At 47.2% G+C, this 12,358-nt stretch overlaps 1 protein-coding gene across 1 annotated transcript in view; it reads right to left on the reverse strand.

Annotated features, from left to right (window-relative positions):
- Positions 1-12,358, reverse strand: part of ANKHD1 (ankyrin repeat and KH domain containing 1) — a 1,380,661-nt gene that overhangs the window by 1,110,747 nt on the left and 257,556 nt on the right. Inside the window, exon 6 of the mRNA XM_078653327.1 lies at positions 1,833-2,066. Within this exon, the coding sequence (XP_078509453.1) occupies positions 1,833-2,066 (234 nt within the window). The remainder of the gene's footprint in view (positions 1-1,832; positions 2,067-12,358) is intronic.

Below are 12,358 nucleotides of genomic sequence, written 5' to 3' on the forward strand. Positions count from 1 at the left end.
CAGGACACAACATGCAGCCCAATGGCTCCGTTGGCACAAGACGCCGCCCAGCCAGCTCCATGTTGTCCAGAGACCGATGATCGAGGGACTGTAGACCGAGGTCGAGGAGGTAGAGGCAGGCTAAACTTTCAGAGCTGAGCCGGAGGGCGGGGCTTTAGAGCCCGTTTTTTGGTGAGCGCCATGGCCTTTTTGCAGTGGCAGACTGTAAGCAGTTTTTTCAGTTTGAGCTGATTTTTTGGGCTTTGGATCAGGGGTACAAGTACTCACTGTCCAATGCTTCTGTGCATGCTGAAGGGTGTCAAAGTCCCAGTTGGATTGAGTCTCGGATTCCTTTTGTGCTGCTGAAGCTTCCTCCTGTTGTCCGGTACATCGTCTGCTTGCCTACGCTGCATTTCTGGGCATCGAGCACGTAGGTCTCGAAGAGTTTTTTTAATCTAAATGACTTGCAGGCCTCCCAGCTTTCCTCTCTATGATCAGGCGATGGGCATTAGTTGCAAATGGAGTGTTGGGAGTACTTAGAGTAACATTTCAGACAGAATCAGAAAGGAGTTTGTTCCATTAGCAGGTCATTCGCCGAAGGACGTTGGAAGTGGAGAAAAGGGAGGCCCAGCCGGGCATGGCCCGTGAAGCCGAGAAGCGAGCTGAAGACCCGCTACGCAGTAGAGTGATCGGTCAGATGCAATGAAACGACACAATCGAGACAATACTGTTTAATCGAGATCTACTAGATGACCAAAGGAGGCCCGATGAGTCTCGGAGCACGAGCGATTACATACTAACCTGTCAGCAGAAAAACACTATCTGAAGATGGCGTCTATGACCATGCGCAGTATTACCAAGAGGAGGAGTCAAACAGCCTTGTGAAACGAAGAAAACCTTTTGGGGAAAAAAACAACTTGCAATCATCCGAACCCAACACTAGATGGAGTTGTACAAAGCATGTGTATCTACAACACACACGTCTCTAACATAGTTCCCCACAAAGAGAAACAGGAATAAGTGTCTGTGTCAAAGTCTACCGCCCCATGCCTCCACTAAGGCTCCTTCTAATATATTAGAAGCAGTCACACATCCTTCAAAGGCCTCAAGCATTTTATTTTCAAAGACAATTCATGGAGGACTATGTCAGAGTGAGCTCTAGCTCATGGCCTCCCATCACATCAACCCAAAATTTACCATCTAGGCCTGCTAAAGTTTATTTGGGATGTAGAGCCCTTTACCAAGCCCTTCATCCTCTACAAACACACACACATGTATTTATTTGGGTTCCTGAGGTATCCAAGCATAACATAACCCACCACGTAAGGGGGTAACACACAGAGCACTGCCCTTCTGGCACTGATGCTTCTTTTCCTAAACAGTGGTGGGGCAAATATGGGTGATGCTTGGAGTGTTTCCTCATTGGCAAGTAGGCTTATGAGGTGGATTAGTCTCATCACCAAGATGTTATAGTGCAGCATTATGCCTGCAAAGTCTTGGAGATTATTGCTGAAGTCCTCAAGCCTTTTAGGCAACTGTGTTCCTAGCATTAACATTGCTGCTCATTACCACCCATTATCCTCTTTGCGCTACCTGCCTACATGAACGACCAGAAGATAGCAAGGAATTGTTACATAAGTTGTCTTTGAGGGCAACTTAAGTTAAGCATTCATCTAGAGGGTAGGAATGTGGTGTCACATAAGAGGGGGGGAGTTTGCTGCTTTTACCAACTGGTGTAAAACGTAGTTGCAATGCAACTCGTTAACAAAACATTAAGCACCCGAAAGTCAATACTTCACATTCAAAACATTTCCAAATACCATAATTAGAATGTTATTCTTTATAAATTGTACCTTTATAACAGGCCAAAGTAAGTGCACTTTCTTTGAATTCATTGGAATGAGTATTGATGCCTGCACCATGTTCCAGTAGTACACGTGCAACCTCAACATGACCAGCACTGGCTGCTTCCATTAAAGGAGTGTGTCCATTTTCATTATGATCTTCAATATTTGCTTCAGCTTTTAGTAATACTTTGATTACATCTACAAATCCACCAGCACAGGCGTACGTTAGAGCTGTGTTTCCTTACAGAAAAGAAAAAAAACATTAATCAGACTTAATTAAATTTCCTATAACTACTAGGTTAAATGCCAAAAAGTGTACAAGTTTCTTGATTTCGCCAGTCTTGCAGCTTGTTGTTTCTTACCTCTAGACTCGACAACCTCTATTATTAAATGAGATACTTTAACACTGCGGCACATTTCTAAGCATAACATATCAATAATGGAAAATTGTGTGACAATGTGTGTGCCCAGACCCTTCCCCACCTCCAATTTCAACAGGCCACAACGACATTGAAACTCTTTTATCTCCATCTATATCATCCAAGATCTACAATGGAGATCACCAAGAGGATTTGTAGAGATATATACAATCACCCCTTCCTCCAAACATTAAGAAGGTTTTTAAAACACCCATCAGGGTGCAGTTGGGAAGAGTGGGGATGAGTACAACTGTTACAGAAACATCATACCATGCATTACAGAGTACACATTAGACAAACCACCAAGGGGTGCCACCACAACACAATAAGGATGCTCAACACTAATCAGTCCATCTCCACTTCTCATTCCAGAGCAATGGATGTAAACAGTACTGGATGTAAATTACTTAGTATGCCTTACCATCCATTCTATAGAAGCACTCATTTATTTAATCCTTATGCATGGGTTTACTTTTGCAATAGCAAAAGAAAAATACAGCCCTCCTAGGCAGACAATTGGTTCAGCAATCCTGTCCCTGGAATCTAGTCAACAAGGTGTAACATGGTCTGACTGACTTAAACATCTAACCTGTAGCCCCCATACATACTACCCAACAACTGCTTGTGTGGGAATCTAAGTGGCAGTCTGCAGACTAACTGCAGTGGCATGTGGTACAAAAAAGCCATGGGAGCACTTGCATCAGCAGCATGATCAAATGAAGACATGCTTTCCTTAAACATGAATACACTGGAATACAAAAGACAATTAGGCACGCTACGCAAGCCTTCAATATCAGTATGTTAGAATTCGGCCCATTTAAAGGCCTGTTCGGCTCGGACTGCTTTCATCTGGTTCAGTTACAAGTTAGGAACCTCTCAATCAGAAAGGTTGTGAAGGGTTACTTGGAAGGAACATAGAAACAAATCACTTCAGAAAAGGAAAATGCTACTTACCAGTATGCTTCTGTTTTTGGCATGTAGAGCTGCAGATTTCTACACTTTGCATTAGATCGCCACCTGGTGTTGGACTCGGATGATTGCATGTTGTTGACGTCTTGGAATAAGTCTTTGTAGTCACGAGATAGGTCACTCCTCCCTTGGACGATAGTGCACATGGGCATCGGCTCCATCCTTAGATTGTTTTTCGCCATGATGGGACATGATGGAGTTAGTAGAAGGAAAGAAAGGATGTCCATGGATGTATATCTAATTAAGATAAAACTGGAACAGATACAGGTCCCGGGGAGGCGCGGGGGCGTGTAGAAATCTGTAGCTCTACATGCCAAGAACAGATGCATACTGGTAAGTAGCATTTTCCGTTCGAGGCATATGAGCTGCAGATTCTAAACTTTGCATCGATTGTGCAGCAGTGTCTCCCCTAGCGGTGGTCACCAGTATCCGTTGCAGTAGTTTGAAAGAGAGTTTTGAGGGCAGCTTGCTGCTTGGCTTGCACATCAACACAATAGTGTTTAGTGAAGGTGTGTGTTATAGCCCATGTTGTAGCCTTGCAGATGTCTTCTAGGGGAATGTTCCCTAAGAAAGCCATGGAGGCTCCTAGTTTGCGTGTGGAGTGCGCTCTAGAAGGAACTGTTAATGTGCGTTTTGCCTTGTGATAGCATATTTGTATACATTTAACAATCCACCTTGCAATTTCTGATTTAGAAATTGGGTTGCCTTTATGTGGTGGAGAGAAAGCTACAAATAGTTGCTTTGTATTGCAAAAGGATTTAGTCCTATCGATGTCATAGAGAAGAGCTCTTTTGACATCTAGTGTGTGTAGAGCTATCTCTCTGACAGTCTGGGTTTTGGAAAAACACTGGTAACTCTACAGATTGGTTTAGATGAAAAGGAGTAATTACTTTAAGAAGGAATTTAGGATTAGTCCTTAGAACCACTTTATTACGATGTAATTGTAAGAATGGTTCTTGTATAGTGAAAGCTTGAATCTCACTAACTCTTCTAAGAGAGGTAATAGCAATGAGGAAAGCGGTTTTCTATGTGAGAAATTGCAGTTCACATTTGTGTAAAGGTTCAAAAGGGGGTCCCATGAGCCTGGTAAGAAAAATGTTTAGGTTCCACACTGGAGAGGGTGGTAACCTAGGAGGAATAATTCTTTTTAGTCCTTCCATAAAATCTTTTATTGCTGGTACTCTAAACAACAACATATGTTGTCTGTTTTATAGATATGCCGCAATGGCTGCAAGATGTAAGCGTATAGAGGAGTATGCTAGATTACATATTTGTAAATGGAGAAGGTAACAGATAATATTTTGGATGGAAGCATCTAAAGGATCAATTTGATTATTAGTGCAGTTAATGGCAAATCTTTTCCATTTAGCAGCACAGCAAGCTCTAGTAATAGGTCTTCTGGCTTCTTTAATGATATTCATACAGTATGGTGGCAGGTTAAGGTAACCAAACTCTAAGACTTCAGGAGCCAGATCGCCAGATTCAGTTGACTTGGATCTGGATGCCTGATGTCTCCATGGTTCTGCGTTAGCATGGATGGTGTCAGACAGTTTCTGGTGTGGAACTAGAGAGAGTTCTAGCAGTGTGGTGAACCATGGTTGGCGTGCCCTTGTGGGATCTACCAGGATCAATTTGAGAGACTGTTGTCTGAGCTTGCGTACCACTAGTGGGATTGGCGGAAAAGCGTACGCAAATCTGCCTGACCAGTTCATCCATATCACATTGCCCTTGGACAACGGGTGTGGACACCTGGCAGCGAAGGTTGGGCATTTTGCGTTTTTGTGTGTGGCAAACAGGTCTATGTTTGGATGACCCCACTTGTGAAAGAATGGTTGAAGAACTTGCATAAGTAGTTTCCATTCGTGAATCTGTTGTGTCTGTCGACTTAACAGATCGGCTATCTGATTGTGAACTCCAGGAAGGTGTTCTGCAAGCAGATATATCTTTTGTGGATCGGCCCATCTCCAAATGTTTTGTGCGAGGTGGGACAGCTGCAGGAAATGTGTGCCTCCTTGTTTTTGTATGTAGTACATGGCTGTCATGTTGTCCGTCCGGATTAAGACAGCTTTGTTCTGCATGTGCATTTGGAAGGACTTCAGTGCTAGGAAAATTGCCAGCAACTCTAGGTGATTGATGTGAAGCACCTTTTGTTGAGCGGTCCGTCTTCCCTGAGTTGTGTGGTGGAGCAGATGTGCTCCCCATCCTATCACGGATGCGTCTGTTGTCAGTACTATCTGCGGAACTGGCTCTAGGAACGGCCGCCCTTTGGACAAGTTTTTGATGTTCCACGACTGTAGAGAGCGATGTGTGCGGCTGTCCACCAACACCAGGTCTGTTAGTTGTCCTTGTGCCGAATTCTATTGATGTGCTAGACATTCCTGCAAGGGGTGCATTTGCAGTCGGGCATATGGTACAATAAAAATGCAAGATGCCATCATGCCCATTAGTTGCATGAACACTCTGGCTGGGAGAGAGTGTTGGTTTTGAAACCTTGTAACTAAGGCTTGAATGCTCTGTATCCTGGCTGGACTGGGATAAGCTAGAGCTGTATTGGTGTTTATGGTAGCCCCTAGATATTGATGTACATGAGAGGGCTGGAGATGTGACTTGGTGTAGTTGATTGTAAACCCCAAGTTGTGCAGTGTTTGAATTGTTTGAGATGTGTGTTGGACACACTGATTGAATGACTTGGCTTTTATGAGCCAATCGTCTAAGTATTGGAAGACATGGATATGTTGTCAACTGAGATGGGCTGCTACTACTGCTAGGCACTTTGTAAACACTTGTGGTGCAGTTGTGACCCAGAATGGAAGGACTTTGAACTGATAGTGTTGTCCTTCTATTACAAATATGAGATACTTCCTGTGAGAAGGATGTATGGGAATGTCGAAGTAGGCATCCTTGAGGTCTAGTGTGGTTAGAAAATCGCCTTGTTGCAACAATGGGAGCACTTGTTGTAAAGTGATCGTGTGAAAATGATCTGATTGTATATAAAGATTGAGAGGCATTCGGTCTATAATTGGTCTTGGTATTCCGTCCTTTTGGGCATTAGGAAACAGAGTGAGTAAACCCCTGTTCCTTGATGTTTTAACAGAACTAGCTCTATTGCATCTTATTGCAGCAATGAGGGAACCTCTTGTTGGAGCAGCGTTAGATGTTCTGTGGACATTGGACTCTGTCTGGGTGGTATATGTGGAGGGGTAGCTGTAAGCTTTAGGCAGTAACCATACTGGATAACGAATATGCTACTTACCAGTATGCATCTGTTCTTGGCATATAGGGCTGCTGACATTCATATCTAGTGCATAGATCGCCGCCTAGTGTTGGGTCCGGATGATTGCACATTGTTGTCCTGGAAGAGTCTTCGAAGTATCACGAGATAGGTGGCTCCTCCCCTGGACTACAGTGCGCATGGGCATCGACTCCATCCCCAGATTGTTTTTATCCATTGTGGCAAAGATGGAGTGTAACACCGTGAGTGATGACCATGCTAAGAGTAAGTGCTGCAGCCGCTACAGGCGCCAGGGAGGAGGGCGGGCGATATGAATGTCAGCAGCCCTACATGCCAAGAACAGATGCATACTGGTAAGTAGCATATTCGGTTAGAGGCATTTGGGCTGCTGAATTCATATCTAGTGCACAGAATATATAGCAGTCCCTCCATTAGCGGCGGCCGCCTGTGCCAGCTGCAGCAGTTTGAAAAAGTGTTTTTAGAACAGCCTGCCCTACAGCTGCCTGCTGTTTGGAGTGCACATCTTCACAGTAGTGTTTTGTAAATGTGTGTGGTGTAGACCATGTGGCTGCTCTACAATTGTCTTCTAAAGGGATATTTCCAAGGAAAGTCATGGAGGCCCCAAACTTGCGGGTGGAGTGCGCCCTTGGGGGGATTGTTAAAGTGCGCTTTGCTTTTTGATAGCAAATTTGAATACACTTAACGATCCACCTGGCTATACCTGCTTTGGAAATGGGGTTGCCTTTGTGTTGCGCCGAAAAGGCAACAAAGAGTTGTTTCGTCTTCCTAAAATCTTTGGTTCTATCAATGTAATACATTAAAGCTCTTTTGACGTCAAGAGTGTGGAGCACTCTCTCTGCCACTGTCTCAGGATTTTGGAAGAACACAGGCAGTTTAATAGTCCGATTGATATGGAACTGTGAAACCACCTTTGGAAGAAATTTAGGGTTAGTGCGCAGCACTACCCGGTTGGAGTGAATTTGTATGAATGGCTCCTGGATAGTTAGTGCCTGGAGTTCACTAACACGTCGCAGTGACGTAATCGCTATTAGGAAAGCCACTTTCCATGTTAAGAACTGAATCTCGCATGAATGTAGAGGCTCAAAAGGTGGACCCATTAGTCGGGTGAGGACCACATTAAGATTCCATTCAGGAGCTGGTGGGGTCCTGGGAGGAATGACTCGTTTGAGTCCCTCCAGAAAGGCTTTAATGGCAGGCACTCTGAAAAGGGAGAGATGCTGCCTGTTTTGGAGATAAGCCGCTATGGCGGATAGATGTATTCAAATGGAAGCATATGCTAGATTGCATTTGTAAAGATGTAACAGATAACAAATGATGTTGTGCGAAGACGCGTCAAGCGGGTCTATGTTGTGGTCTACGCAATAAATGACAAACCGCTTCCATTTTGCCGCATAGCATGCTCTGGTGGTGGGCTTTCTTGCCTACCGTATGATATCCATGCAGTCAGGAGGCAACTTGAGGTAGCCAAACTAAGACCTCAGGAGCCAGATCGCCAGGTTGAGCTGTTGCGGATCTGGGTGCTGAATGTCGCCATGGCTCTGCGTCAAAAGACTGGGTATGAGGTGCAGCCTTTGATGCGGTACCACGGAAAGTTCTAGAAACGTGGTGTACCATGGTTGGCGTGCCCACGTTGGAGCAACCAGGATGAGCGCCATCGAGTGTTGCTTTAGCTTTCTTGCCACCAGCGGTATGAGAGGTGCTGGGGGAAAAGCGTACGCAAATTTGCCTGACCAGTTCATCCATATCGCATTGCCCTTCGATTGCGGGTGCGGGAACCTGGCGGCAAAGCTTTGGCATTTGGCGTTTTCCCTTGTGGCGAACAGGTCTATCTCTGGATGACCCCACTGCTGGTAGTACGGGCGGAGTACTGATGGATGTAGCTCCCACTCGTGCATTTGGTGGCTGTACCTGCGGAGCAGGTCCGCCATCTGATTGTCCTTGCCTGGGAGGTGTTCCGCCATGAGGAAGATGTTCCTTTGAATGGCCCACTTCCACATGCTCTGAGCCAGATGAGACAACTGTGGAGAGTGTGTACCTCCCTGCTTCTGAATGTAGTACATGGCCGTCATGTTGTCCGTCCGGATCAACACGACCTTGTTGCACAGATGTAGCTTGAATGCCTTCATTGCCATGAAGATTGCCATCAGCTCTAGGTGGTTGATGTGCATCTTCTTTTGCTGCGTTGTCCATAGTCCCTGCACTGTGTAGTGGAGTACATGAGCTCCCCAACCCTGGAGAGATGCGTCCGCCGTTAGGATGATCTGTGGCACAGGCTCTTGGAACGGTCGGCCCTTGCAAAGGTTGTGTGGATTCCACCAATGCAGAGAGTTGTATGCACGACCAGTCACCAACACTAGGTCTCTTAACTGTCCGTGAGCCTGATTCCACGGACGTGCTAAGCACTCTTGAAGCGGACGCCTATGTAGTCTCGCGTGCGGGACTATGAAGATGCAGGAGGCCATCATGCCTATCAACTGCATGAACACTCGTGCTGGAAGCGAGTGTTGCGGTCTGAATTTTTGTATCAGCAATTGAATGCTGTTGATCCTCACTGAATTTGGCTGTGCTGTGGCTGCCAGAGTGTTTATTGTCGCGCCTAGATACTGCCGCACATGGGTGGGCTGAAGGTGTGACTTTGGGTAATTCAGTGAGAATCCCAGATCGTGAAGAAGGTGAATGGTGTGGGACATGTTGGCAGCGCACTGCTGGGCCGACTTTGCTTGGACAAGCCAGTCGTCCAAATAAGGGTAGACGTGAACGTTTTGTCTCCTGAGGTGCGCAGCCACTGTCGCCAGGCACTTTGTGAACACCCTGGGCGCTGTAGTCACTCCGAAAGGGAGGACTTTGAATTGGTAATGCTGATACTGAATGGTGAATCTGAGGTATTTTCTGTGTGACGGATGTAGTGGAATGTGAAAATATGCATCCTTCAGATCTAATGTTGCGAGGAAATCCCCCTGATTGAGCAACGGAAGAACCTGCTGCAGTGTGAGCATATGAAAGTGTTCTGATAGAATGTACTGGTTTAGGGGTCGGAGGTCCATTATGGGTCTGAGGGGCCCGTCTTTCTTTGGGATTAAGAAGTACAGGGAGTACACTCCTGTGCCTCTTTGTTCCACTGGTACGAGCTAGATTGCCCCTTTTTGCAGCATGACGAGTACCTCCTGCTGCAATAAGTGCAAATGCTCTGTGGACATAGGACGGTGTTTTGGTGGCATGTCGGGTGGAGTGGATGTTAACTCCAGACAATAACCGTACTGGATAAGCTTTCTGACCCACCTGTCTGTGGTGATGGATTTCCAGACTGGCAGGAACCATGTGAGTCTCCCCCCGACCGGTGTTGTATGGTCGGGGGCAGTGACAAGTAGTCACTGTTTATTTGCGGCGGAGGATCGGGAGCTGTTGTTTCCACGACCTCTGCCTTTAGCGCTGTTTCCGCGATAGCCACCTCTACTTTGTTTGTTGTACGAGGTTTGTGCGCCACTCTTATTGTATTGTGTTTGCTGGGACAGCTGGACTCTGGAAACACCTCTATTGCTTGAGCGACGAAAAGAACCACCCCTGAACTGCTGGGACTGGAGAGCCCCCATAGACTTTGCAGTCTCGGTGTCCTTTTTGATTTTTTCTAGGGTGGTGTCCACCTCAGGTCCAAATAAGTGATCAGGGTTTACAGGCTGATTTAGGATGGTGGTTTGTATCTCCGGCTTGAACCCGAAGATTCTGAGCCAGGCCTGTCGCCGCAACATTACACTGCTGTTAATGGCCCTGGCCGCGGTGTCTGCTGCGTCCAGTGCACACTCAATAGAAGCATTTGAGATGAGTTTCCCTTCTTGTATGAGCATCTCTGCTGCCTCTTTATATTCATCTGGCAAGTGTTGTAACAGGGTCTCAAGTGTATCGTAATGTGCCCTGTCATATCTGGCCAAGAGTGCCTGAGTGTTTGAAATGCGCCAGATATTGGCCGCTGATGCTTCTAGCACTTTAGATTCCTTGTCAGGGGGAGGAGCATCACCAGTAGTTTGTGAGTTTGCCCTCTTCCGGGCATTGGAAACAACTAAAGAGTCCAACGGCAACTGGCCCTTGATGTAGGTAGGGTCCTCAGGCGCCGGCTTGTACTTCTTCTCAATTCTGGGGTTTATAACCCTGGCCCTTGTGGGTTCTTTAAAAATGTCTGCAGCATGTTTTAAGACACCCTTTAGCATTGGCAGCCTTTACGGTCTTCTCAGAGGTGGAAAAGGTGTCAAACAAAAATCCACCTCAATAGGGTCAGCATGGAGCTGGACGTCATGATTTTTGGCTGCCCTTTCAATAAGCGCATTAAATGCCGCTGAGTCCTCAGTAGGCGATGTTTTTACATTATACACGTGAGTGTCTGGGGCAGTTTGTGGATCCCCTGGGTCAGCAGCATCTGCCCATGTGTCATGTGGATCCTCAGGATCAGTGTCGGCAGGGTAGTTATACTCATCATAGTCACCTTCCCCAGCCTCCACCTCTGAGTAAGTGGGCGAGATTGGAGCAGTGTCCTGTCCACGTGGAGCTATCAGTTCTACATGAACGGGTGAATCCGTGGAATCCTTCTTTTTCTTTAAAGGAATTGTGTAGGACTCCATAGGCTGTGCTGGGGTGATCTTTCGTTTGCAAGTAGAAAGTTTTCCGGTGTCGGCGTCGATGAATTGTTCCGACTGCTCCTCCAGCAGGGGTTGTCGATGCTTTGTGCCCACAACCGCAGGTGTAGGCTTCGGCCCCGTGGACACCTTCATGGACGCCTTGACGACCGTCTTCGGCGCGAATGCCTTCGGCACCACTTTCGGCGGCAGCGTAAACTGAATGGGCGCTGTCGACTTGTGTGGTTTGGTGGCGGGCTTCGGCGTGGAAGTATCCTTCGGATCGACAGCGGAAGCTTTGTCCTTAATGCGTTTCAACAATTCCGACACCTGCTTCGTGAAGGAGGCGGACGGCTGCGTCGACTCGACAGGTGCCTTCGAGCCACCACCAGGTGCGGACTCGATGGTTGTAGTACTTTTGGCCTTGTCCGGCCGACGCGCAGGATCGACAACCTTTGTAGCTCCGAGTCCTTTGTCGGTGTCGATGGCCCTCGGCGCCGAAGTCTTCGGGTCGACGACCTTGACAAGTGCTTTTGGTGTCCCAGTCTTCGGCACGACACCCTTGAGCGACTTCACCGGGTCGATAACCTTTTTTGGCTTTGTCTGCACCGACATGTCTGAAGACTTGGAGCCTACCAAGGCGACACTCACTTTCGGTTTCGACGGCGCCTCTAGCACTTTCGGTTGTGTAGACACCGAAGCTTTCTCTTTTGGTTTCGATTTCACCAGTTGTGGCTCTTTAGAAGTGTCCGTAGCCGGGCCCGGAGGCGAGACTGTGGAACTCGGTGCAAGATCTTGGGTAAGGCCATGTGGCGATCCCTCGACCTGAGCTGTATATATCGTTTCAACGGGGCATAGCTCCTCGCTGAGCTATCTTCCGTGGCCCCATCGTCGTCTCCTACCTCGTCGACAATTTCTTAAGTATCGAGCATTTCTACTTCTGCGTCGTAGTTGGAGTCGATCTCTGCCGCTGGATTGGAAATCGGCTCTTGATCTTTCTGCTCGTCTGCCTCTTCTCCCTCGGTATCGAAAATGTTCACCGGGTCAGGTGCCGTCTGCTGGGCCTCCTGGCGCGCTGCGCGCCGAAGTCAAATTGTCTTCTTGGAGCGGAAACAAGAACAAGCCATACAGCTGGCTTCATCGTGATCTGGCGATAGGCACTTGTTGCACACCGGGTGGACATCGATGAGAGGATACTTCGAGTTGCACACGGGGCACCTCCTGAACGGGCTCCGTTCCATGATGGTTCGTCGAATAAGGCCTGTAGCGTCGACCGGGCCTCAAGCA

Source organism: Lissotriton helveticus, chromosome 7, assembly GCF_964261635.1.
Source record: "Lissotriton helveticus chromosome 7, aLisHel1.1, whole genome shotgun sequence".
Classification (NCBI taxonomy): Eukaryota; Metazoa; Chordata; class Amphibia; order Caudata; family Salamandridae; genus Lissotriton; species Lissotriton helveticus.